A 25,049-nucleotide genomic window follows, 5' to 3' on the forward strand; every position below is an offset into this window, starting at 1 on the left:
AATTATATTATTCTATACTAATACAATTGTCTTGCTGGAAGATCCACTTGCGAACAAGTATTAGCCTCCTGGCAGAGGCAACCAGGTTTTTGGCTGAAATGTCCTGGTACTTGGTAAAGTTCATGATGCCGTTGACCTTAACAAGGGCCCCAGGACCAGTGGAAGCAAAAAAGCCCCATAACATCAAAGATCAATCACCATATTTTACAATAGGTATGGGGTTATTTTCTGCATATGCATCCTTCTACCAACACCAAAGGGTGCCAATAATTTCGGTCGTGACTGTATGTGTGTGTGTGTCTCACGGTCTTTGTGGTGTGCCTCCTCGTCCAGGTAGATGTTCGTCTTCATGTTCCAGATGAACTGGTGGGCCAACAGCTGAGACTTCTGGGCCGCCCACAGGATGTACTCTCTCACATAGCCCATCTGCCAATCAAACACAAGCTTGTTATCTTTCACACCACACACAGGGTAATGTAGAAACACAGCAGCTAGTTAGTAGTGTCACTCACCTTGTCATAGCGCAGGGCCTGAACTATCTGAGGAATGTAAAACAGGATGGCATCCTAGAGAAGAAACAAATACATTAGGATAAGTGACGGTATAAAGTGTGTGTCTGTGTGTGTGTGTTTCATACCGGAGGAAACGACCGTAGTACTTTGACCCCGTACTGAGCGGTGAGGGGGTGCGGGGGGTACATGGAGGAGAAGTAGGACAGGCCGGTGGGAGGGTCAGCAGGAGCCCAACACAGGATATGACTCAGCTCTGGAGAGTCTGCATCAATGGTGTGCCACGTCACCAGGAACTAGAAAACACACCATTATTTATTTTGTTGAATGACAAAAAACGTTAAATTAGAAACAACACCACTTTTAAACCTGAACTTCATGGCTCTGACATAAAAAAACATGTTTCAACAAACATCTTTGAGGTATGATGAGCATTGGCCACTCCTGTGTATCAGATAACCTGTAGTTCAGCAGTCGACTCACCTTGACGGCCTCAGGTACGTCGCTGACCGCTCCAGGGTCCAGCCTCACCAGCCGGGTCACCTCAGCCACGATCGCATCGTTCTTAAACCTGAACACACACACGAGAGGGTTAGCACTAACATGCCACAATGACAACGTTCTTCAACCTGACAACAACAGTTATTATTCAGGTGGAACCAATCTAAAGCTTTTCCACGTTTCCTCTCTGGGTACATGTGTCTGTGTGAGACTGTGTGTGTATACCTGGCAGGTAGCTGCATAGCCAGATAAGGAGCTATACTCCAGGCCAGGTTGACATTGTCTTTCCACTGTTTCTCACTGAGGCTGATGTACTTGGACCTCCAGTTGGCGATGCTGGTCTCCACTGACTGTTCTGTAGCGATGGCCAACTCCTGGGTACACAGAGGGTTGTACCAGGTAGTCAACCGCTCAATCTCACTGGCCTAGAGGGGTGGGAGAGAGGACGTCAGTCCTAGCAACAAAGTGGACAGTCAGAATGTAGACTAACAGCAAATGAATAGCAAGGAGGGAGAGTCAAAGGGAATGTTTCTGTCTGGACTGAAACCTTCCACAGTAAACATCCCCACTGTAGCCCTCACCAGTAAGGCCAGCAGCAGGGTCCGGCGCTTCATGTAGTACTTATGGAGCTGAGTCCCTCTGTTACTCTTCTTAGACATGCCTGGGGACAGAAAGGACATGGTCAGATCTCGCTGTGTGTGTGGGCACATTGAGTCGGTCTGTGTGTGTGTGTGTGTGAGTGAGTGTGTGTTACCTGACTTCTTGGAGGCGGTGGACATGCCAGAGGACAGAGGGTAGGTGTTGATCCAGCCACTCTGGCCACTCTGCTGGGAGCGGGAGCTGGAGTCATGAGACATGGTGCTCCTGGGGTCCTGGGCCGTCATCACAGAGAGACTGTTCAAAGACGGGTCCTGGTTGTCTACACACACAGAGACAGGCATACAGTGCTTTCAGAAGGTATTCACACCCCTTTACTCTTTCCACAGTTTGTTGTGTTACAAAGTGGGATTCAAATTGATGTCATTATTTTGTCAATGATCTACACAAAATACTCTGTAATGTCAAAGTAGAAGAAAAATTCGAGCATTTGTAAAAAAACGAATTACAAATATAACACTATTAAAATCTTGATTAGATATGTATTCAACCCCGTAAGTCAAATGTTAAAATCACATTTGGCAGCGACTACAGTTGTGAGTCGTTCTGGGTAAGCCTCTAAGAGCTTTGCATACCTGGATTGTACAATATTTGCACATTGTTCTTTTTAAAATTCTTCAAGCTCAGTAAAGTTGGTTGTTGATCATTGCTAGACAGCCTTTTTCAAGTCTTGCCGTAGATTTTCAATTTAAAGTAAACGCTGTAACTAGGCCACTCAGGAACATTCAATGTCATTTTGGTAAGCAACTCCAGTGTATATTTGGCCCTGTGTTTTAGGTTATTGTCCTGCTGAAAGGTGAATTTGTCTCCCAGTGTCTGGTGAAATGCAGACTGAACCAGGTTTTCCTCTAGGATTTTGCTTAGCTCTATTCCGTTTCTTTTGATCCAAAAAATAACTCCCTAGTCCTTGCCGATGACAAGCATAACCATAACATGATGCGGCCACCACCATGCTTTAAAATATGAAGAGTGGTACTCAGTGATGTGATGTGTTGGATTTGCCCCAAACATAACACTTTGTATTCAGGACAAAAAGTAAAGTTCTTTGCCTCAGTTTTACTTTAGTGCCATATCCACAATATTAACATAATCTGTCAATTAGGTTAGTATTGTTGACCCATCCTCAGTTCTCCTATCACAGCTATTAAACTCTAACTGTTTTAAAGTCACCTTTGGCCTCATGGTGAAATCCCTGAGCGGTTTCCTTCCTCTCCAGCAACTGAGTTAGGAAGGACGCCTTTATCTTTGTATTGACTGGGTGTATTGATACACCATCCAAAGTGTAATTAATAACTTCACCATGCTCAAAGGGATATTCAAAGACTGTTTTTATTTTATTTGTACCCATCTACCAATAGGTGCCCCTCTTTGCAAAGCATTGGAAAACCTCCTTGGTCTTTGTGGTTGAATCTACACTTTGAAATTCACTGCTTGACTGAGGGACCTTACAGAGATGAGGTAGTCATCTTAAACTCTATTACTGCACACAGTGAGTCCATGTAACTTATTATGTGACTTGTTGAGCAAATGTTTGCTCCTGAACTTATTTTGGCTTGGGGGGGTTGAATACTTATTGACTCTTCATCTTTTCATTTTTAATGAATTTGTAATCATTTCTAAAAACATCATACTCCTTTGACATTATAGGGTATTGTGTGTAAACCAGTGACAAAAAAAATATCTTTATTTAATTCATTTTAAATTCAGGCTATAACAACAAAATGTGTAAAAAGTCAAGGGGTGTGAATACTTTCTGAATACACTGTAGGTAGGGATAAAGTACACACACACACACACACACACACACACAGTCTTTCTATCCCTCATTGTTTGGGCCCTGGGGTTTTCCCGACTGTGATCTACTAAGCAAAAACTAATGTCCTTCCTCATTTAACACTCTCTATCCATATCTCTTTATCCCTCTCTCTTTCCATTACAAACTCATCTATCTCCTGCTGCAATTACCTCTGTCCATCTAACGCCTAATTCCTTCACATTCTCTAGCTCCATCTTTCTCTCTCTCCATCCCTCAATGCATTCATCTAAAACAACATTGGCATGCATCCCCCTCTCTACCACTCAATGCATTCATTCCTGTCTAAATCCACACGGACATGCATCACCATCCATGGACAAGACATTGTGAACCGGAGGGAAATATAAATGAGGCGGCGAGCATTGTCTCAGCATTCGATGGAGGAAGGAGTTTTTGAAGAGCGATATGATGAGCTTTATAACGTTAGTCCTGTATTATATGAGATGGCCATGCGTTGTTCCCACAGGCAGTGGTAGAATTTACCCCTAACCGCTGATACAGTCAGACATTATTTCACCCACCTGATGGTAAAGGGTTACCATTGAGGGTAGAGTAATCTGATCCTAGATCTGTGGTTAGGGCTAGTTTCTACCTGGCGCGATCCGATGTGTTATGAAGTGAGATCATGTTGTTCTTGGGGTCGCCAGGGACGGACAGGAGGAAGGAGCGGTGTGGGTGGTGGAGAGGAAATACGTCTCAAATTTCTCAATTTGTTTGTTTTCTTTTTGTTGACAAATTGACAAATCGAGCTGAGGGGCGGATCGGCATGATATGTGTAGAATAATAAATAATCAATCATGCATTTTATCAGAGGTGGCAAATCTGCGCCTTGCTCCGCAGCAGACAAATAGATGGATAGAGTAAAATAGATATAAAGAAAGAGAGACAGAAAGAAAAAGAGAGACAGAAAGAGAGACAGAAAGAAAAAGAGAGACAGAAAGAAAAAGATAAAGAAAGAGAGACAGAAAGAAAAAGATAAAGAAAGAGAGACAGAAAGAAAAAGAGACAGACAGAAAGAAAAAGAGAGACAGAAAGAAAAAGAGAGACAGAAAGAAAAAGAGAGACAGAAAGAAAAAGAGAGACAGAAAGACAGAAAGAAAAAGAGAGAGACAGAAAAAGAGAGAAAGAGAGACAGAAAAAGATAGAGAAAGAGAGACAGAAAGAAATATAAATAAATAGATAGTGTGAGATCCTACAGACTAAAGATTTATCGATCTATGAGCAACGTAGCAAGAGCCTGATCAGGCGTCAGATTTGACCTGTGTAAAAACATGCGCTTGTAGTCTTGCAATGCTGTTGTTAATCAGCCGGTGTTTCCACCGCTGTAGGCTTACTTAGCATCGATATCGGAGAAGTGCTGGACACGATTAGTGATCCGAATATCCCGGCAGAGAGGGTGCTGGGGGTGGGCACGGCGCCTAGCTCACCGGGAGGAACCAGCTGGCACGCCGCCAGGTACTTCTTGTCCGACAGGATGCTGGCGTAGAAACGGATCATGAAGCTGATGTCCTCGCGGAGACGCTTGTCCCCCTGAGTAGGGAACTTAGGAGGAGCACTAAAGGGGGGAGAGGGGGGGGGGGGGGGAAATGAGGGAAGTATACAATTAATTAACACGAGAAAATCCTGACCTCTGGATCATTGGCCCAAAGTATCCCCCATCGGGCCAATGACACGTGTTACGAACAACAACATTCTGCATAATAAATACTTTTTTTACATTAGTATTATAATTTTAGCTTACGGCACCTGGTATTCACAGGCGGTCTCCTGTCCCAGTACTAATCAGGCCCGACCCTGAACAGGTGTGTTCAACAGGTGGTATGGCCACTAGCGTATTTTTTTGTACCCCATTTCCTCCCTGCTCCAAAACCGCCATAAAAAAACCCAGACTACAGTTTGCAACTGCACATGGGGACAAAGATCGTACTTTTTGGACAAATGTCCTCTGGTCTGATGAAACAAAAATAGAACTGTTTGGCCATCATGACCATCGTTATGTTTGGAGGAAAAAGGGGGAGGCTTGCAAGCCGAAGAACACCATCCCAACCGTGAAGCACGGGGGTGGCAGCATCATGTTGTGGGGGTGCTTTGCTGAAGGGAGGGACTGGTGCACTTCACAAAATAGATGGCATCATGAGGAAGTAAAAATGATGTGGATATATTGAAGCAACATTTCAAGACATCAGTCAGGAAGTTAAAGCTTGGTCGCAAATGGGTCTTCCAAATGGACAATGACCCCAAGCATACTTCCAACGTTGTGGCAAAATGGCTTAAGGACAACAAAGTCAAGGTATTGGAGTGGCCATCACAAAGCCCTGACCTCAATCCTATAGAACATTTGTGGGCAGAACTGAAAAAGCGTGTGAGAGCAAGGATGTCTACAAACCTGACTCAGTTACACCAGCTCTGTCAAGAGGAATGGGCCAAAATTCACCCAACTTATTGTGGGAAGCTTGTGGAAGGCTACCCAAAACGTTTGACCCAAGTTAAACAATTTAAAGGCAATGCTACCAAATACTAATTTAGTGTATGTAAACGTCTGACCCACTGGGAATGTGATGAAATAAGTAAAATATTAAATAAATCATTCTCTCTACTATTATTCGGACATTTCCCATTCTTAAAATAAAGTGGTGATCCTAACGGACCTAAGACAGGGAATTTTTACTAGGATTAAATGTCAGGAAGTGTGAAAAACTGAGTTCATATTTATTTGGCTAAGATGCATTTAAACTTCCGACTTCAACTGTAAGTAGTACTTTAAAGTATTTTTACTTAAGTACTTTACACCACTGATTGGGAATGAATACAAACGTATCATCAGCAGCATAGTGTCCTGTTTCTTCTCCGCTTTTCTGGTAGCCATGTGTGGAATGTCATTGACCTATTGACCTTATAGCCTATAACCACTGCACAATAATGCACATTCCTCACGCTTGCCGTTTAACCACCACCAGCTATAATAACCTCAAGACCCATCACTGGAACTCCTTTCCCCTGCATAGTGCTACCTGGCATCACATCATCTGGCTTTGAGGATCCTCCCTCGGAGAGGAGGCCATTCCCCAAACTATTTATTAAAATGTCATATCGCATATTGTTTTGAGTCCACATGACGCTCTCTCCTTGTGGTAAAGATACTGATTTAGAGAGGGAAAGTTATCGCCCATGTTAGTAGTGAAGGACTATGGAGTAGAACTTCCTGTGTGTGTGTGTACCTGAAGTAGTCGAAGGCGGTGGAGTAGATCTTCCTGTGTGTGTGTGTGTGTGTGTGTGTGTGTGTACCTGAAGTAGTCAAAGGCGGTGGAGTAGATCTTCCTGTGTGTGTGTGTGTGTGTGTGTGTGTACCTGAAGTAGTCGAAGGCGGTGGAGTAGATCTTCCTGTGTGTGTGTGTACCTGAAGTAGTCGAAGGAGGTGGAGTAGATCTTCCTGTGTGTGTGTGTACCTGAAGTAGTCAAAGGCGGTGGAGTAGATCTTCCTGTGTGTGTGTGTGTGTGTGTGTGTGTGTGTGTACCTGAAGTAGTCGAAGGCGGTGGAGTAGATCTTCCTGTGTGTGTGTGTGTGTGTACCTGAAGTAGTCGAAGGCGGTGGAGTAGATCTTCCTGTGTGTGTGTGTGTGTGTGTGTGTGTACCTGAAGTAGTCGAAGGCGGTGGAGTAGATCTTCTCTCGGAGGACATTTCTGATGGTGGCGTTGGTGACTACGTCAGAATGGAGCAGTGCTAGACCCAGAGTTAGGAGCCTACACACACACACACACACACACACACACACACACACACACACACACACACACACACACACACACACACACACACACACACACACACACACACACACACACACACACACACATACACACATACACACACACAGAGATTACCTCAATGAATTTGCTCTGAATCAGAAACTGGATCTTGTGTGTGTGTATATGTCTGTGTGTGTGTGTGTGTGTGTGGACCTAAAGCGAGGTCCGATGGCGGCCACGTGGCGGTTGAGGCTGCTCTTGGCCCCGCCTACATTGAGGGAGAGCGAGCGTTGTAATAGGCTCCCGAATATCTCCACCTGGTCTTCACTGGAATATTTTGCTATCTCAAACCTCTGAACCAGGAACTGGAGAGAGAAAGAGGGAGAGAGAGAAAGTAGAAGACGAGTTGGAGGGGGAGGGGGGCATGGAATGAAAACGTTTTAACAGCACACGTAGGACTCATGCAGTGAATTCCACTTACTCTAGTATTTTAAGCGAACTGGATTGAACTCACACACACCACACACACACACACACACACACACCTCTATCCAAATGCAGTGAGGGGTGACGTCGGGGGGACAGGGGACAGGCTGACTCTCCTCTGAGGCTGCTAGGGGATCAGCCTCCACCTGAGCATCAGAGAACAAGCCCATCTTCAGCTCCACTGTCATCTGCCACGCTCCCGCCATCTCACGCATGAACTACAGACAGAGAGAGAGAATACCCGTGTTAGTGTGGGTTTGAATCCGGGTCCCACCACTATTTTCACAGAAATACACAATGTTACTTCAACTCCAGCAATAGATGTCTCCAGATACTTACCGGGACCTCTACTCCAGTGCGAGCAGCCAGCAGCCACTCCCAGCAGGCGATAGCCGTCTCCATGCCGTGCTCTGTAAACATCTTCAGAGGAGACCAACACAGGTGGTGCAGCAGCTGAGGATCACACTCTTCACAGAGAGAGAGACAACACAAGCCTTCAATATAATGGGTTAGACAGACGTCCAGTTTTCCCTGTGGTCGGTCTGTCTAAGAGACTATATCCATGAAAAGACACACCCCAATGGGCTATATCAGGGATGGGCAATGTAAGGCTGTTAGAGCAAAAAACAAAACATCTATATATATCTATAATAAATCCAGGCCACTCCTGAACGTCTAAAACTAGACAGAAAGTATGTAGACATTATAATGGACCGATACGTTTTCAAATAGCTGCCCTTTCTCTGGCCCGCTATATACTTTTGATGAACAAATCGATCTGGAAAAATATGTACAGCCCTTCAGCTGAATTTTGAAAGCCCGATGTAGCCCTCGAGCGGAAATGATTGCCCGACCCTGGGCTACATGGTGCCTTCATTCCCTCGCAAATCAAAAAACTTGTCAGCACACACACCTTTAGTGCTGATGAGCAGAGCAGCCAGTTTGAACATGTTCTCAGTGAAGGCCTCAGGGTTCTGAGTGTCAAGAGCCTCTGTCATCTGTCTGACCATCAGGGTGGACAGGTCTGACTGGCTACGCACCGCCTCAATGAAATGAATCATACCTGCCACCTGGAGGGAGAAACACACACACACACACACACGCAATGTCGATGTGAACCGCAACATTGTTCTGTTGACTCAGCCGAAGAAATATGAAGTCTATGAAGAAGTGAGTGTCCGGTCTAGAACTGTAGCAGTGTCTCTCTGTACCTCTCCAGCATAGCGGTTCCTCAGGTTGAGTGAGGCCATGAAGTTGGAGTAGTCCTTCTTCACACAGGCTGGCCTCTCTGTCAGCTGGGTGATCTGGAGGGGAGGAAGGGACTTGGTTAGTGTGTGTGTGGACACGTTTTATTATACTTGTGAGTACCAGACGTCCTACAACTCTGAGAAGTGAGGATATTTTGCCGGTCCTCACTTGTAAAAAGGCTATTTTAGGCTTAGGGGTTAGGTTTAGGGTTTGAATTAGGGTTAGGAGTTAGAGTTAGGGAAAATACGATTTTGAATGGAAATACATTTTAGGTGTGTGTGTGTGTGTGTGTTCTCACCCCTAGCGTCGTGCTCTGTCTGTTGTAGCCAGCGAAGTGCAGGATGCTCTCTGTAGCCATGGCCAGGCCAGTGTGCTGGGACAGACCTGACACCCAGTTCTGATGCTTGTTCAGGTACTCCTGGAGATGATGGAGAAGAACATCAAAAACAGGGAACAAAGAGAAGACTCATCTAAAACCTTGACTTCCTCAAAAAAGCCATCTAGAAGCTCTTCATGAACAATGATTTGACAGAACATCTGCAATGCGTTTCCATCTGCTTTTCTTTTACAAAATGTGTGTGTGTGTGTGTGAATCACCTGTAGGTGTGACTTGGTGACAGAGGGGGCCCACTTCATGGCTTCTTTCAGGATCTCCCCACAGCGAGCAGCAAAGTCCTTCACTATGCTCTACAACCACAGAGAAACGTCAACGCAACATTCAGAACACACACACACACACCAAACACCCATTCCTACCTCTCTGGCCTCGTATGTGTCTGGTACAGTGATCCTGTAGGGGGTGTCCGGGATGTCGTAGTACGGCTGGTCCTTATGGATGTCCTTTACACAAAGCAGGAGCACAAATCAATACATTGAGGGATCACAGAGAATAACAATGGCAGGTGGATAATAGAGAGCATGTGTGCGTACCGCGCCGAGGGAGAGGGAGAGGGTCTGCAGGATGTCCAGCATTGTCTTCAGTACGCGGCCACTCCACAGCAGGTGGGGGAACGTTTCGGCCAGACCTGACAGGTATTTGTCGGCCACCCTACGGATCCTCTTGTGGATGTGGTTGAAGTTGACCAATAGGAACTGAGCGTGGCGCTCCAACTCCTCCTCGTGGGCTTTAGTCTTCGGCTGGGGAGAGAAACACAGGAGAGAGCAACGGTTAAACCAACCCACCAATCATTGGAGAGGACATGCTCCACAGACGGTCAGGTGTTCTTGACTTTCAGATGTTCTTGCGTCTCTCCGTTTTGATTGAATCTGACGACGGTCCTCAAATATTCGTTGTACGACTCCATGGCTAGTGTTGGGTGTTAAGTGTTATCCGACAACCTTACCTTCTCAGCCATCATCTGTAGGAAGACCTCAAACACTTTGTCCCCAACGGCTATCACACACTGCATCATACCTGGAGACAAAGAGAGGAGACATTCATTTTATCACTGTCTAAAACACGTGGAATAAACGCCAAATATATTTGTAATAAATGTGTAATATCGGTCTAATACCTGTGCAATACCTGCAATACCTGTAATACCTGCAATACCTGCAATACCTGTAATACCTGTAATACCTGTAATACCTGTAATACCTGTAATACCTGTAATACCTGTAATACCTGTAATAACTAATAACTGTAATGCAGCTTACCAGACTTGTCCTTCTGGATGGCTCTGTCCTCAAAGTAGCGGAACATCACCTGGAAACGGTCAGAGTCTAGAGCACGCAGCATCCTGGTGAGAGAAGAGGGGAGAGATGGATTGGAAACGGTCAGAGTCTAGAGCACGCAGCATCCTGGTGAGAGAAGAGGGGAGAGATGGATTGGAAACGGTCAGAGTCTAGAGCACGCAGCATCCTGGTGAGAGAAGAGGGGAGAGATGGATTGGAAACGGTCAGAGTCTAGAGCACGCAGCATCCTGGTGAGAGAAGAGGGGAGAGATGGATTGGAAACGGTCAGAGTCTAGAGCACGCAGCATCCTGGTGAGAGAAGAGGGGAGAGATGGATTGGAAACGGTCAGAGTCTAGAGCACGCAGCATCCTGGTGAGAGAAGAGGGGAGAGATGGATTGGAAACGGTCAGAGTCTAGAGCACGCAGCATCCTGGTGAGAGAAGAGGGGAGAGATGGATTGGAAACGGAGGCATGATATGAATGACTGGGAGATTCCTCCATCTATACCTACCCTCCAACTGCTAGACTCGAGACAGCTCAGAAACAGCAGGGTGCATCTCAATAGTCCAAAGTGGCTTGCTTTCCCATCTTTCCTTACCTCATGTACTCCAGCCTGTAGACAGACAGTAGGTAGGTCGACATGGCAAAGTCTAGTTTGTTGATGAGAGCAGACACCTCAGGAGGAGGATCTAGCAGGTTTATAATGGTGCTCCTCAGGTCATTCAGCTCCGCCTGAAAACACACACACACACAAAACCAGGGAACGTCAGCCAAGTGTGTGTGTGTGTGTTTGTAGTAGGACGTGTGTTTATGTCTGTACACGATCTGTATGTGTGTGTGTGTGTGTGTGTGGATGCGTTTCGCACAGCTGTGACAGTGTCGTTCTTCAGGGCAGAGTTGTACTGTAGTTCAGAGCGTAGGGGTTCTCCACTGGGGAAAGTGAGGAGGGGAGACTTGGTGGCGATCTCACACACTCCCTCATACCACTCCTCTGGCCACAGACCTGCACAACACACAAAACCCTTAATAAACCCATGCACTTTTACACAGCAGAATGACTGTTAGCCTGATAAACTCAATTTAATCTTTCCATCAGATGGGTAACATTAGCCCACCATTTAAACCATGTTGAGTCAATTCTATATATTGTATCAATCCTGGTGGTATACTGTAGTATATGTTAATATCATCTTAAACAGCCACCTGATCCCTCAACAGCGAAGCCCATCACCACAGAGTAGAGCCAGAAGTCTCTGAACAGCTTCTGCAGGCGAGGCTTCGCTTCCTTGATGGGCGGCAGACGCTTTGTCAGCTACACAGAGGGAGGAGATCCAGATCAACACGGAGTGTATAGATGAAGTTGTACTGCACAAACTGTTGAAAACACAAATGTAGAGGCAACCCACATACCACGGCAATAACAGGAATCAGCACTCCAAGGTTCCCAGCACTGCTCGACGCCTGAAAATAAGAAAAACGATAGCGAAACAATGTCAACGCAAAACAACTAACACAAGCCTGTTGTCGAGGAACCCACACGCCTAAGTTATGGTTACTGTGTAAATGGAGTGTACCTTCAGTGCAGGGCCCTTGTCCGGGGCCCTCTCGCTGGCCCTCTTGCCCTCCAGTCCCAGCTGGACAAACAGCTCCAGTAGGTTGACCAGCAGCTCATCTACCATCTGCTCTGCGGCCAGGTTAGCTGCTATGTTTGCTAACGCATTGATCACCGCCAGGGAACAGTGTCTGAAACACACGAGATTAGCATAGTCGTTTTTAGTATAGTGGGTCATGGAGCTGGCTATGGGCAGTGAGTAGGGGTTCGGCAGTGGGGGACTGTGGGGAACAGGGAAGGCCTAAGGATTTAAACTAAATGTATTTCTTTTTACAATAATTTGAATGATCTTCTGATTTCATCTCTTTAGTTTGAGTCAGAAAGCGAGTGGGTTAATACTGAAGAGAAAAAAATAGCCAATCAGGATTTTTCTTTGGTGGTCTCTGGGTAGAACAATCTAGCTAGTTCAGCCAGCCATTGGCTAGGCCTTCAGAAGCTGGACAGAAGGCCTTTTGTATTGTTCTGATTGGGTGGGGCCTACTGGAGTGAATGGGCTGCTTATTCTTTAACATTATTTGATGCTGTGTGTGACTGCTGTCGTCTGTCTATCAGCCGCGTCTATGTGTTCGACCAAAACTGGAGTGGACAGGTATTACGGTCGCTGTCCTTTCAGCACAACGAGCCTGTCACCTTTGATGTGACACTGTTGTTGTCTCTATTGGTGACAGTGGTGTTAGGCTATCATAGGTTGTGTCAACAGTAACCACGTTTACACGCACACCAATATCCCGTTTTTTTTTTTTTTTGAGTTGACGCATATAAACATCATTAAAACAGTATTAACCCCTCCACACTCTCATTTATAGCAATGACCTGGGGAATAGTTACAGGGGAGTGGAGGGGGGGATCAATGAGCCAATTGGAAGCTGGGGATGATTAGGGGACCATGATGGTATGAGGGCCAGATTGGGAATTTAGCCAGGACACTGGGGTTAATACCCCTACTCTTACAATAAGTGCCATGGGATCTTTTAGTGACCACAAAGAGTCAGGACACCCGTTTAACGTCCCATCCGAAAGACGGCACCCTACAAATCATATCCCATTTTACCATAACCTGGAAAAGCTTGTATCCAGGTCATGAGAAACCCAGATAAGATAGCTGGGATATGTTGATCTTAGACGGGATACTGTGGCATGTAAACATCTTATTCTGTTTACTGTTGTTTTTCGCAGTCTGCGCAGGCTCAGTTTCACATATCACGGGTGTTGTGTGATGATGTTCTCACCTGATTGTCAAACAAATCCCTTCAAAAAGTAGGCTACCTGCACAGTTCCATCCACCATAATACATCTAGAATCATTTGTTTTGCTGATACTCTGCAGGCTACTGGACGATATAGCCTACTGCGGTGTTTCCCAAACTCGGTCCCGGGGACCCCAAGAGGTGCACGTTTTGGGTTTTGTTGGAGTACTACACGGCTGTAATGCTAGGGCAAAAACCAAAACATGCAGAGTTTGGGAAACGCTGACCTACTGGGTTATGCTACTTTCACACCCAATTTAAATAAGTTTTTGCTTATAATTTCCAACATTTGGTAGGCCATTTGTTTGTCAACTACAGTTAGATAGATACATGCAGCTTCTCTTCTGTCATAACTTGTTGCCCCAGAAGACTAAATAAAGCAGTGCTCACCAGAACGCCCTACATCAATAGAATGAATGCATTAGTAATCTAGCTGACACCGGTAAAGTTGTCGGTTTCGTTTAGGAACCGGGGAGAAAACTCAATAACTCCACAACAGTGGAAAGAATGGTCCTGTGCAAAATTTCATTTTAAGGAAATGAAAAGCTGAGAAGTCGATGAAACACGTTTCTGATAAGACTTCAGTTCGTCTTGGGTGCATATTTTATGTGGTCGAAATACTGTCTGCTTGCATAACAGTGTCCAAGATAACACGTGACACCCACATTCGCATTTTTCTCAAGAGATGCTGAAAGAAAGCGTATTTCTCCACTCCTGTTCCCGAGACTAAATCAACATTTGTTGTATCATTTTACTGCAATAAATGCATAATTCTGCAGGAGTTAATATTATACTACATGTGAGAGGTTATAGACCTACAGTCACTGTCCATATGTCAGTTACTATTCCATTTAACCCATATGATCTTAAATTAGGAATGTTCTGTTTATTCATGGTTACAGAGATACTAGTGAGCGGGATATCAAAAATGCATGTAAACAGTTTATCCCGAATAAGACCTTAAGCGGGATATGAGCTACTATACGAAATACTGTGTGCATGTAAACGTGGTCAATGTGCTTTTTTATTTTGCCGGTCGCATTATTTTATGCTGTGTGTCACATGTCGTGTCCGTGCCGGTTCTGACTCTGTGTGTGCGGCAGCCCGAAGCGAGGCCAGGCCTGTTTGATTCATTCATGATGTCATCAAAAAGCATCGCTCCTCCGTCACTACAACGGTCCAACTACAGAAGATATCATGTTTTCTGTCCTCATCTTGATTTTTTTGTTTGTTTGGTACAACGTATTGGAAGATTTTTGTTCCCTCTGAAGCCCTAGGTCCTATAGTCATGGTTCGCCACTGAGGATAGGATAGGGGGCAAAGGTGTAGGGGCTGAGGACACCTGTATCCGTGGTCCTTGTAGTCCTTGGTGGAGTAGACCATGGAGGAGGCCTTCACACTGATCTGCTGGAACAGGTTCCACACCTCCTGGTAGATATATTGCTGTGAGGTGAGAGAAAATGATGCGTTTACTGAGGGATGTATTGCAAAGGGGAGAGAGGGAAGAGGGAATGAGTATAAAAGACAGGATCAAGTGTGTGAGCGCCTCACATTCCCAGTGATGACCATGCATCCCAGCTGATCTATAATGAGTACGTCTAGCTGTGACGGCGGCTGGCAGAACTTCTGCTGTAGGATCTGCAGGATGGGCTCCATGACGCGGGGCGTGTCCCTCAGAGCCACCGCGATGTGACCCAGGGCTCTGATGGTGTGGTCTGGGATCAGGTGGGCCTCTCTGGGGGGGGAGACATACAGTTGGTCAGAGGGGCTGCCAGTCACTGCCACGGAGATGGGGACTGGTTAGAGCTCCTATCAATCACTGCAGGACAGTCTTTCTAGGTAGGTCACCTGAGGTTCACTAGCTAACACTGACAGTTTTTTCTCAGAGGTAGTACAGCCTGCTCATAAGTAAAGTAAGAGGTGATGTTGGGAGGGGTCAGATAGACTTACTTGTCATTCTCCTGAGAGATGTAGAGACGGTTGGACAGGCTGGCCAGGAAAGCCTCCACTATAACACTGTCCATAGTCAGACCAGCCTTCAGACAGCTGAGAGAAGGAGGGGGGGTGTGGAGAGAAGAGAAAGAAACAGACCGCCTACTTAGTGACAGCGGCGAATGAAAGGCGCGAACGTTGCTCATATTTCTCTTCTTTGAAAACAAATGTAGCGTCACACAGCATGTCGTCTTCCCTCACCTGCAGATGTTGTCTATGGAGATGTCTCGGAGCTGTTCGTACATGGAGGGCTGGCTCTTCTTATTAGCGTGAGCACTGAACGTAGACTGGGAGTGCTCATTGGTCACGTGGATCTTGACCTCGCCTGTCCCTGTGGTGTACTGGCTGTGGTACTTGTACAGCTTGACCAGGACAGGAGAGGGGACCACCAGGAAGTCTCTGAGAGACATGGTGACAGAGTGGGCCACCACCGGGAACCGCTCACACAGACGACCCAGACCCTACACACAAACACACCCAGGAACATTTCTATTAGGTATGATTGATACTCGTATTATGGCATTCTCATCAACACAATATTGTGAAGACAGATAAAAACAGGAAGCGACTCGGAGGGAACCACTGTCGGCATTGCAGAACCGACCTGTAGACAGCAGACGAGCAGGGGCATGTGAGCGATGATAACTTTACTGGATGTCTTGGACTGCAGTTTCTCTGACAGCTTGGTACACAGGTTCTCAGCTCCTGATCAAAAACGCATGAACAACAGTCGGTTTCTGTTCATTCCAAATGAATGACCCTGAGTGAATGAATGACCCCAAATGAATGACCCTGAATGACCCCCTTATTATTTATTTTTTTCTCTCAACACGTGTCCAATTCATTCCAAAACAAATGCGTGACCTGTTGCTTTTCAAGACATGCGCACGGGGTCGACAAGTAAACGCACTCTTACCCTGCTCCTCAGTGACGGCCCAGACCATGAGGTCAACACAGGCAGCGTTCGCCTGGCAGCGGAGCTTCAGAGGACTCAGCTCACTGTGGAGGTACTCCACGTCATGTAGGATCCTCTGCAGCTCCGACTGGCTACTACTGAACTGCTCCAGGACAAAGTCATGAACCTCCTTCACATAGCCCGTCTGCAGGTCTGGGAACACCGTCACATCAATAACATGCTAGTGGAACAGTCAGAAACACGTGCAGCAAACAGTCCGCTGAACTGATTCTGAACAATAGAAAATCAGGTCATATCAGAGGCTTTCTGTATATTAGAGATGGGTTAGGTTAGGCTAAAGGTTAGGGTCAGGTCAAAAGGGGCAATCTGCCGTTCAAACAATAACACTGGTTTTGCTAAACAGCTGAGGGACTGGACTGGAGAAATGTAACCACTCTCAAATTCACAAATTGATTGCATGCATGAAATCAAAATGATAATTGTAACCATGTTTTGAGGCTGTACAGTGTTTGCTTACAACCAACTTATCTTTTGAGTTCTGATGGGGTACGACAGTTGAGTTCATGAGGCACTTATAAGTTCTATTAAAATGGGTACATATCATTCATTTATACGTCCAAAAATGGATGTAGCAGCTGCAGATTTTCCCCTTTAAAAGGTGAGGGTGAGAGACCAGTGGGTTTGTTACCTTTCAGGTTGTACAGCGTGTCTCTGAGCATCTTGAAGATGGTCACATACAGAGGATCACTGAAGGTCCTGTAGTGCAGGTGCATACCTGGGTTCAACTAGAGGGAGAGAACACAACAAACATGATGTAACATCCATCTCGAGGACTACACAGGAAAGTGCTGTCATTCAAATAGAGGGGAAATGAACCTACCTCCAGAAGCTCCTGCAGGGTGTCATCCAGTGTTTTCAGAAAGGATTCAGCAACAAACTGCTCAACCTGCACAAGACAAACAGAACACTTCGAAATTCATTCTGAAAAACGATGTTCTACTCGTTCTAATTCTACAGTTCTATCCAATCCGATTCCACAGTTCTATCCAATCCGATTCCACAGTTCTATCCAATCCGATTCCACAGTTCTATCCAATCCGATTCCACAGTTCTATCCAATCCGATTCCACAGTTGTACTCATTCTGATCCTACACATGTACTGACCATGTTGAGGAGCTGGCGCAGAATGTCCAGAGGGACGTCAAACTCTCCCTGGGCACTACCCGTAAACAGAGGAGACACAGAGAAACTAGAACTGATGGTGGAGAAGTAATAGTCTGGGTCCACAGCACTACCATCAGGGAGATAGGAACCTGGAGAGAGAGGGAGGGTGAGAGAGAGGAAGGGAGGGTGACAGGGAAGGATAGAGAGAGGGTGAGAGAGAGAGAGAGAGAGAGAGAGAGAGAGAGAGAGGGAGGGATAGAGAGAGGGAGGGAGGGATAGAGAGAGGAAGGGATAGAGGGAGAGAGGGAGGGATAGAGAGGGAGGGAGGGTGAGAGAGGAAGGGAGGGTGAGAGAGGAAGGGAGGGTGAGAGGAAGGGATAGAGAGGAAGGGATAGAGAGGGAGGGAGGGATAGAGAGAGGGAGTGAGCGGGATAGAGAGAGGGAGGGAGGGATAGAGAGAGGGAGGGAGGGATAGAGAGAGGGAGGGTGAGTGGAAGGGATAGAGAGGAAGGGTGAGAGGGAGGGATATATAATGAGAAAAGTATCAGTCAAAAAGTGAGACATGGGCTACTAAATCAACTGAAATACTTCCGAAATATATTGTCTTTCTTATATTTCCTCACCTTCAAAGTACTGTGCAGATGGATCAGCTGGGCAGCTGAGGGTCAGTCCTGCTCTCTCTGGACTGGCCTACAGACAGAGGAAAATAACATTTTCAGACATTTCAAATACGAGACTCCTTTGACCTCTAGTGGCAGGGTATGGTAGTACAGACGCATGCTCTGTACTGAAATAGAAATAGTAACAGAGGACCCCTTGCGTCTTATGGTGTCTCCCTGACACACGATGAGCAGTAATGGCAGTACTACGGTGTAGCAGTAGTAATGGTAGTAGTGTTGGTATAGTATGGTAATAGTACCTGCTGTGATATGCTGGACACGGAGCTTCCTTTGCGCCTGATGGTGTCTCCCTGACAAACTGTGAGCAGCGAGGCCGGCATGATGGAGCGGAAGTCGTTGAAGGAGCGCCGTCGTGACGGGTCAGCCTCCTCGGCACCGGACAGGAGCGGGGCTCCCGCCCGCGGAAATAGCTTGGACAGCAGGGGCTCCTCAGTGTTGCTATAGCGACCAAAGGCCCGGGCCACACCCAACAGGCAGGGCACAGTGTACCGGCACAGGTATTCTAGGGAGGAAGGGAGGGGTGAGAGAAAGAGACAGACAGGTAAACGGCTGCTTTTTTCATTCTATGCTCTTTCTGTGTCCATCTACGTATATCACAACGTTTGTGAGGAGTACAAGAGAAAATAACTCGATAACTAACCTGGAACTAACATTTTCATTAAACACTGTTGAAAGTGAAATGGTGACAGAGAGCCTGCTGGTACCTTTATCATGGCTCTCTGGGTCCAGGCAGATGTCCAGCAGGACCTGCATTATGTCCATGATGGCCTCCAGGATCTGTCCTCGCAAGGTGTTATCTCGCTGGGCAACGTCAGATAGAAGAGTGCCCAGACAGAAGCAGAAGTTCTCTGCTACCGGCAGGATCTCTGTAGGACAGGAAGATAAGACCATCAACCAGTCAGACAGGCTGAATTCATACGGAATGCCGTGAGACAGACAAACGCTTGCTTGCATCTACTTCCTTACCAAGTCCCTTGCTTCCAGAGCTTTCTTCGATCCATTGAACTCTGGGAAGTCCCTTCAGCAGCCCCAACAGGTAGGGAATGATAGCGTCTTTGTGCTGCAATAAAAACATCACATCACAAACCACTCGAGCAAAAGCCACTAAACAGCTAAGGGGGGCAGACAAGGTGCTGCGATAGGAGCCAGTTATTGGTCTGACAGGGTCAGGGACTCAAGGAACATCCGTCCCATATAAAGCATTATAGAAACGCAACCATGAACAGCGTCAGAGTAGGCCTAGCTGCTCCAGTTCAATCTACCTGTAGGTCCGACTCGACCAGGAAGATGCCCAGAGCTATGACCGCATCCCTCCTTCTCTCGTCCAGCTGGAACACCCCTCGGAAATCTACTGGACACATGCATTGTAGCTTCTGGACCTGAAACAGAGATAAACAGCAAACATGTGGCTTTTATTTTGCTAACTAGTCAGTCCATCAGTCCTAACCGCCACCATTAGGGGAATAAAACAAATATAGTATCTTGCCCTATATCGCAGTTATACAACGGGTGGGTCTAATCCTGGATGCTGATTGGTTAAAACAGCATTCCAGCCGGTGTCTATTCCACAAGTTACCACCAGCTAAAGCTATGACGTTAAAATGCCTATTTACTCTGTTCCATCTGACTGCACAATCCACTGTCTCATCAGCCCAGCCAGGCAATTTATACACTTGATCTCCACTATGAAAAGCATCTAAACATTATCTCACATTTCTTTTAGACTAACATTTAGTTTTCAACAGCGGAGATGAGATATGTATTAGCCTTGCTGTCTGTCTCGCAGACATTTGCAACATTGTTTCAATATTCAAATTGCTCTCCAGCAGTCCCATAGTAATGAACGAGTCTGGATGAGACAGACAGATAGGCAGGCAGCTTTTCTCAGGCAGTCGAAATCATGAATCAGCATAATTTGTATGGATATATACAAAGAAATATCAATAGAAACAGGTAGAACGAAACGAAGTGCGGCTAGTTTGCAGTTTTTCCAGCTTCAGTTTGAAGTGATTGTGTTAGCTGTGTTGTTGGCTAGCTCCTCTGAACAACAGTGTCCTGACGAGAGAGCACATTTTCTATGCCAGGTGAAATTTCGAATCCTTAGCTCATTCTTACGGATGTATCCAAATAATGTCACTAGAAATCAGCTAGAAATATGCAAATGCAGCTACTTTATTGTTATTCTGGCTGCATTGTTTGAGTGACTAAGTTAGCCGTAGTTGGCTAGCTAGAAAGCAAGGGATAATAACGTTGCCAGTCAGTATGGCAATAGAACATTTAGAATGAACGACTGGGTCGCGTCCATAGATACAGATCAAAAAAGACTGACCGACTGGGTCACGTCTCTGGCAACCGAACCGATAGTAATAATGACCAGCCGGCTCAGGTAGCAACCCTAGATTTGTGTCGGGACTATATCTTGTGGAAGGATGAAATAGTATAATAGTGATAATGCCCTTGAAGCTGGTGTTTGGAGAATAACAACACCCGTGCCAATAGATCCTCCAAACACGGGCTTCTCTGGCAAAAAAAAAGTTAAATTGTTGCCAGCAGCACAGTTACAGTCACTAACGTTCTAGATAACATGAAAACAGCCTAACCAGCTCTGCTAGGGAGTGTAAAACAGTGACTGAGGTGTTCTCTCATTTGTGACTGGAAGTACCTAGCAAGCTAGCCAACTTTAGCCAGTTAGCTTGGGTGCTTGACTGCCGTTGTGAGGTCAGCAGCACAGTTACATTACAAAGCACGCTCATCTGTTTTTAGTGTAATTATGGCAAAAGATTATTTGGCTGGTAGATTTTTTATCTACCTGCCACGTTGGCTGGTGGACCAAAACGTTGGTTTCAGGCTCTAAACTAATCTATTTTGCTATCAAAACTTGAGTTTTGAAATAAAATATGCTCTGAGAAGAACGACATTGTCAGTCCTGTCTGCAGCACAAACCTCATTCCTACATAACAATTTATATTAGGTTAATGTTACATTTTTTATGTGATGTTTGAAAATAATAACCCGAGTGGTAGATCAGCTTGCTTTTTGACTGCGAACGTGATCTTTACACAGAAAAGGTTGGTGACCACTGGTCCTAAGGTTAACAAAAAATGGTTCGACAAACAAAAAATAAGTCCTGTGGAAGTAAACAGCTCATTGACGAAAGAGGTCAAAGGAGAATGGCAAGAATTGTGCAAGCAAACAGGTGGGCCACAAACCGACAAATAACGGCGCAGTACAACAGTGGTGGGCATCTCGGTACGCACAACTCGGCGATCCTTGTCACGGATGGGCTATTGCAGCTGACGACCACTCCGGGTTCCACTCCTATCAGCTAAAAACAAGAAGAAGCGGCTTCAGTGGGCATGCGATCACCAACACTGGACAATTGAGGAGTGGAAAAACATTGCCAGGTCTGACGAATCCCAGTTCCTGTGGCGTCATGCTGATGGCAGTCAGGATTTGGCGTAAACAGCATGAGTCCATGGACCCCTCCTGCCTGGTGTCAACGGTACAGGCTGGAGGCGGTGGTGTACTGATTTGGGGAATGTTTTCCTGGCACATGTTGATACCAATTGAGCAACGATTGAATGCCACAGTGTATCTGAACATCGTTGCTGAACAAACCCAATAGAGCATATTAGGGATGAGATGAAACAGGCTGTTGGCAGCATGAATGTACCGTCGTCCAATCTGCAGCAACTGCGTAACGTCAGCACGGACCCACATCCCTGTAGAACATTACCGACACCTTGTAAAATCCATGCCATGAGAAATTCAAGCTGTTCTGGAGGCAAAGGGAGGGTCGACCAGGTACTAGATGGGTGTACCTAATAAACTGGCCGGTGAGTATATTTTACTTTTAATATTATAGTGTTGACGCCTAAGTCTATAGGCCTACAGTGCATTCGGAAAGAATTCAGACTCCTTGACTTATTCCACATTTTGTTAGGTTTTTCCCTCATCAATCTACACACAATTCCCCATAATAACCAAGCAAAAACAGGTTTTTACAAATTTTTGAGAATTTATTAAAAATAAAAAACGGAAATATCACATTCACATAAGTATTTAGACCCTTAGTACTTTGTTGAAGCACCTTTGGCAGCGATTACAGCCTCGGGTCATCTTGGGTATGACGCTAAAAGCTTGATACACTTGTATTTGGGGAGTTTCTCCCATTATTCTCTGCAGATCCTCTCAAGCTCTGTCAGGTTGGATGGGGAGCGTTGCTGCACAACTATTTTCACGTCTCTCCAAAGATGTTCAATCGGGTTAAAGTCCGGGCTCTGGCTGGGCAACTAAAGGATATTCAGAGAGACTTGTCCTGAAGCCACTCCTGCGTTGTCTTGGCTGTGTGCTTAGGGTCGTTGTCCTGTTGGAAGGTGAACCTTCACCCCAGTCTGAGGCCCTGAGCACTCTGGAGCAGGTTTTCATCAAGGTTCTCTCTGTATTTGCTCTGTTCATCTATGCCTCAATCCTGACTAGTCTCTCAGTACCTGCCACTGAAAAACATCCCCACAGCATGATGCTGCCACCACCATGCTTCACCGTAGGGACGGTACCAGGTTTCCTTCAGAAGTGACGCTTTGCATTCAGGCCAAAGAGTTCAATCTTGGTTTCAATAGACCAGAGAATCCTGTTTCTCAGTACATGTAAATGTGTCTCATTTGGCCAATATCACTTGTTTATTGATGGCCCTGGCTGCGCTAGTTCAGAATTGAATGCATACGGATGTCCGGTAAATTTCTCAAAATGTCTGGTAAATTAAAATCTTCCCGGTCACATTGTTCAGAAACTCTGGTGTGGGGTACAGAGATGAGGTAGTCATTCAAAAAATCATGTTAAACACCATTATTGCACACAGAGTGAGTTCATGCAACTTATTATATGGCTTGTAAAGCACATTTTTACTCCTGAACTTATTTAGGCTTGCCATAACAAAGAGACAACTTATTGACCCTAGAGATTTAAGCTTTTCATTTTTAATACATTTGTAAAAATGTAGCCCACAGCCCCAATACCCCACCAGTCATACAGGAAGGATACTAACCGTGTTGCTGCAGATTGCCCAGAATGACCAGTTAGCTGTGTAAGCTGGTCAGGCCCCAGAACTACAACCACCACTGGCTACTGGTCAGGCCCCAGAACTACAACCACCACTGGCTACTGGTCAGGCCCCAGAACTACAACCACCACTGGCTACTGGTCAGGCCCCAGAACTACAACCACCACTGGCTACTGGTCAGGCCCCAGAACTACAACCACCACTGACTACTGGTCAGGCCCCAGAACTACAACCACCACTGGCTACTGGTCAGGCCCCAGAACTACAACCACCACGGACTACATTGTCTCCTCATCCTTTAAGGACACACTCATGACCTGGTCAGCTCAAAGACTTTGAATCAACCTTGCACAATTAGTTTTAGTGGGGAAAAGAGAGCTGTATTTATACACTACTAGAGTAGCTGCCTGTTGTATTACGATTGCTTTCCTGTAACTTGGTTATGCTAATGTCTGCTTGTTACTATATTTTGGTGGAATTGCCCATTGTTGATATGCTGTAAGTGTGTGAATGAGATTAAAACATGAACACACATTGAAAAACTAGTTGGCTTCGGCTATTCAAACAATTCAAACAAGAATAAAACAATACAAAAGAACAAGGGCTACTTATATTCAAACCAACAGTGTTTATAGGCATGACTGTTGTACACAATTCTAAACAAAAATGCTCAATTTACTAAATTCCTATTTACAGGTGGTTTAACCTCCATCAAATGTTATAACGGCAGCCATATTGGATTTGAAGCAAAAAATAAAAAGTAATCTGTGATTGGCCCTTTGACTTAATCGCAAGACTAGGGGCTATAGAGATGATTAGGGAACCTTGGACCCCAAAAGTTTTTATTTCTATGTCTGAGCCCACTTGTTTTCCGTAGAGCCTATTACAATAGCCACAACATCAAAATATTTGCAACTGTATGCATTATTTCCAGGCATGACCATACAGCACTGAATGAGTGCAAAAAAGTTTACATTTACCATAATATTTGAGTTTATATTTCCACCTATTGTATCTGTCTGTTTACAGGTCTACATTTCCAAGATGCATGAAGATATCCTAATGCTATTTATGTGTGTAGGGCAGACAGCTGACTACTTGTATTCCAAATTTGAGCAATATCAGAGCTTGTAATATTGGGTTACATAAGTTTGTGGCCACTCCCCCCTCCAGCCTGGCATTATTCTGCACTGTTTGAGTTAAGGGGTGGTGCAATCAACTTAACCACTTTTGCAGTAAAATATTTTTACACAACCATCCATTCCATTTCATAGATGGGAGATATGGTTGTGGCCTTGCCACTATTGATGACTTCCAGTTTTTGAATAGAGTTTGGCTGACAGTTCCTCCCACGCAGCTTTCCTGCCAACCGCTGAATAATTAGCCACGCAATACAACACACCCAAAATCATGTTGTTGGTTTTATATGACTGATGTGTGAAATAAGGCAAATTAGTTAACTATGTCTGTTGAAATCATAAACCGTATGGTTCAAATAAAGAATACAGCACATTCAAGTAAATAGTAAATCAATCAATGACCAATGTTGACAAATAAATGGGGGCGTTAACTCATTTGACAGGTTTGACAGCTAGCTAGATAACTAATGGCTATACTAACTTCCTCATTCTGATGGAATGACAATCGACCATATCATCGACAGACAGCTAAAGGCGTACCAAGCAAATGATTTGCTACAGTTATTAAACTAGGTTGTCAGTATGGGCTAGTTCGTTTTGC

General features: G+C 45.4%; 1 protein-coding gene across 2 annotated transcripts in view; it reads right to left on the minus strand.

Moving 5' to 3' along the window:
* LOC120026487 (phosphatidylinositol 4-kinase alpha-like) overlaps positions 1 to 25,049 on the minus strand; it is a 42,767-nt gene that overhangs the window by 15,419 nt on the left and 2,299 nt on the right. Inside the window, exons 2-40 of one of the 2 annotated variants that reach the window (XM_038971367.1) lie at positions 19,513 to 19,629; positions 19,217 to 19,310; positions 18,955 to 19,116; positions 18,490 to 18,752; positions 18,194 to 18,260; positions 17,571 to 17,719; positions 17,286 to 17,351; positions 17,094 to 17,190; positions 16,406 to 16,597; positions 16,094 to 16,194; positions 15,691 to 15,950; positions 15,448 to 15,543; positions 15,049 to 15,232; positions 14,840 to 14,940; positions 12,214 to 12,382; positions 12,050 to 12,100; positions 11,843 to 11,951; positions 11,506 to 11,642; positions 11,238 to 11,371; positions 10,621 to 10,703; positions 10,308 to 10,378; positions 9,895 to 10,101; positions 9,721 to 9,804; positions 9,562 to 9,651; positions 9,263 to 9,382; positions 8,928 to 9,020; positions 8,630 to 8,786; positions 8,056 to 8,183; positions 7,776 to 7,934; positions 7,444 to 7,595; positions 7,117 to 7,224; positions 4,911 to 5,038; positions 1,765 to 1,929; positions 1,592 to 1,671; positions 1,236 to 1,435; positions 993 to 1,080; positions 638 to 805; positions 513 to 566; positions 306 to 426 (exon numbers count right to left, since the gene is read on the minus strand). In XM_038971367.1, coding sequence (XP_038827295.1) covers positions 306 to 426; positions 513 to 566; positions 638 to 805; positions 993 to 1,080; positions 1,236 to 1,435; positions 1,592 to 1,671; positions 1,765 to 1,929; positions 4,911 to 5,038; positions 7,117 to 7,224; positions 7,444 to 7,595; positions 7,776 to 7,934; positions 8,056 to 8,183; positions 8,630 to 8,786; positions 8,928 to 9,020; positions 9,263 to 9,382; positions 9,562 to 9,651; positions 9,721 to 9,804; positions 9,895 to 10,101; positions 10,308 to 10,378; positions 10,621 to 10,703; positions 11,238 to 11,371; positions 11,506 to 11,642; positions 11,843 to 11,951; positions 12,050 to 12,100; positions 12,214 to 12,382; positions 14,840 to 14,940; positions 15,049 to 15,232; positions 15,448 to 15,543; positions 15,691 to 15,950; positions 16,094 to 16,194; positions 16,406 to 16,597; positions 17,094 to 17,190; positions 17,286 to 17,351; positions 17,571 to 17,719; positions 18,194 to 18,260; positions 18,490 to 18,752; positions 18,955 to 19,116; positions 19,217 to 19,310; positions 19,513 to 19,629 — 5,005 coding nt within the window. Of the gene's footprint in view, positions 1 to 305; positions 427 to 512; positions 567 to 637; positions 806 to 992; positions 1,081 to 1,235; positions 1,436 to 1,591; positions 1,672 to 1,764; positions 1,930 to 4,817; positions 5,039 to 7,116; positions 7,225 to 7,443; positions 7,596 to 7,775; positions 7,935 to 8,055; positions 8,184 to 8,629; positions 8,787 to 8,927; positions 9,021 to 9,262; positions 9,383 to 9,561; positions 9,652 to 9,720; positions 9,805 to 9,894; positions 10,102 to 10,307; positions 10,379 to 10,620; positions 10,704 to 11,237; positions 11,372 to 11,505; positions 11,643 to 11,842; positions 11,952 to 12,049; positions 12,101 to 12,213; positions 12,383 to 14,839; positions 14,941 to 15,048; positions 15,233 to 15,447; positions 15,544 to 15,690; positions 15,951 to 16,093; positions 16,195 to 16,405; positions 16,598 to 17,093; positions 17,191 to 17,285; positions 17,352 to 17,570; positions 17,720 to 18,193; positions 18,261 to 18,489; positions 18,753 to 18,954; positions 19,117 to 19,216; positions 19,311 to 19,512; positions 19,630 to 25,049 lie in introns of both variants that reach the window. The other variant, XM_038971366.1, reaches the window with a different exon arrangement.

Source organism: Salvelinus namaycush, chromosome 31, assembly GCF_016432855.1.
Source record: "Salvelinus namaycush isolate Seneca chromosome 31, SaNama_1.0, whole genome shotgun sequence".
Classification (NCBI taxonomy): domain Eukaryota; kingdom Metazoa; phylum Chordata; class Actinopteri; order Salmoniformes; family Salmonidae; genus Salvelinus; species Salvelinus namaycush.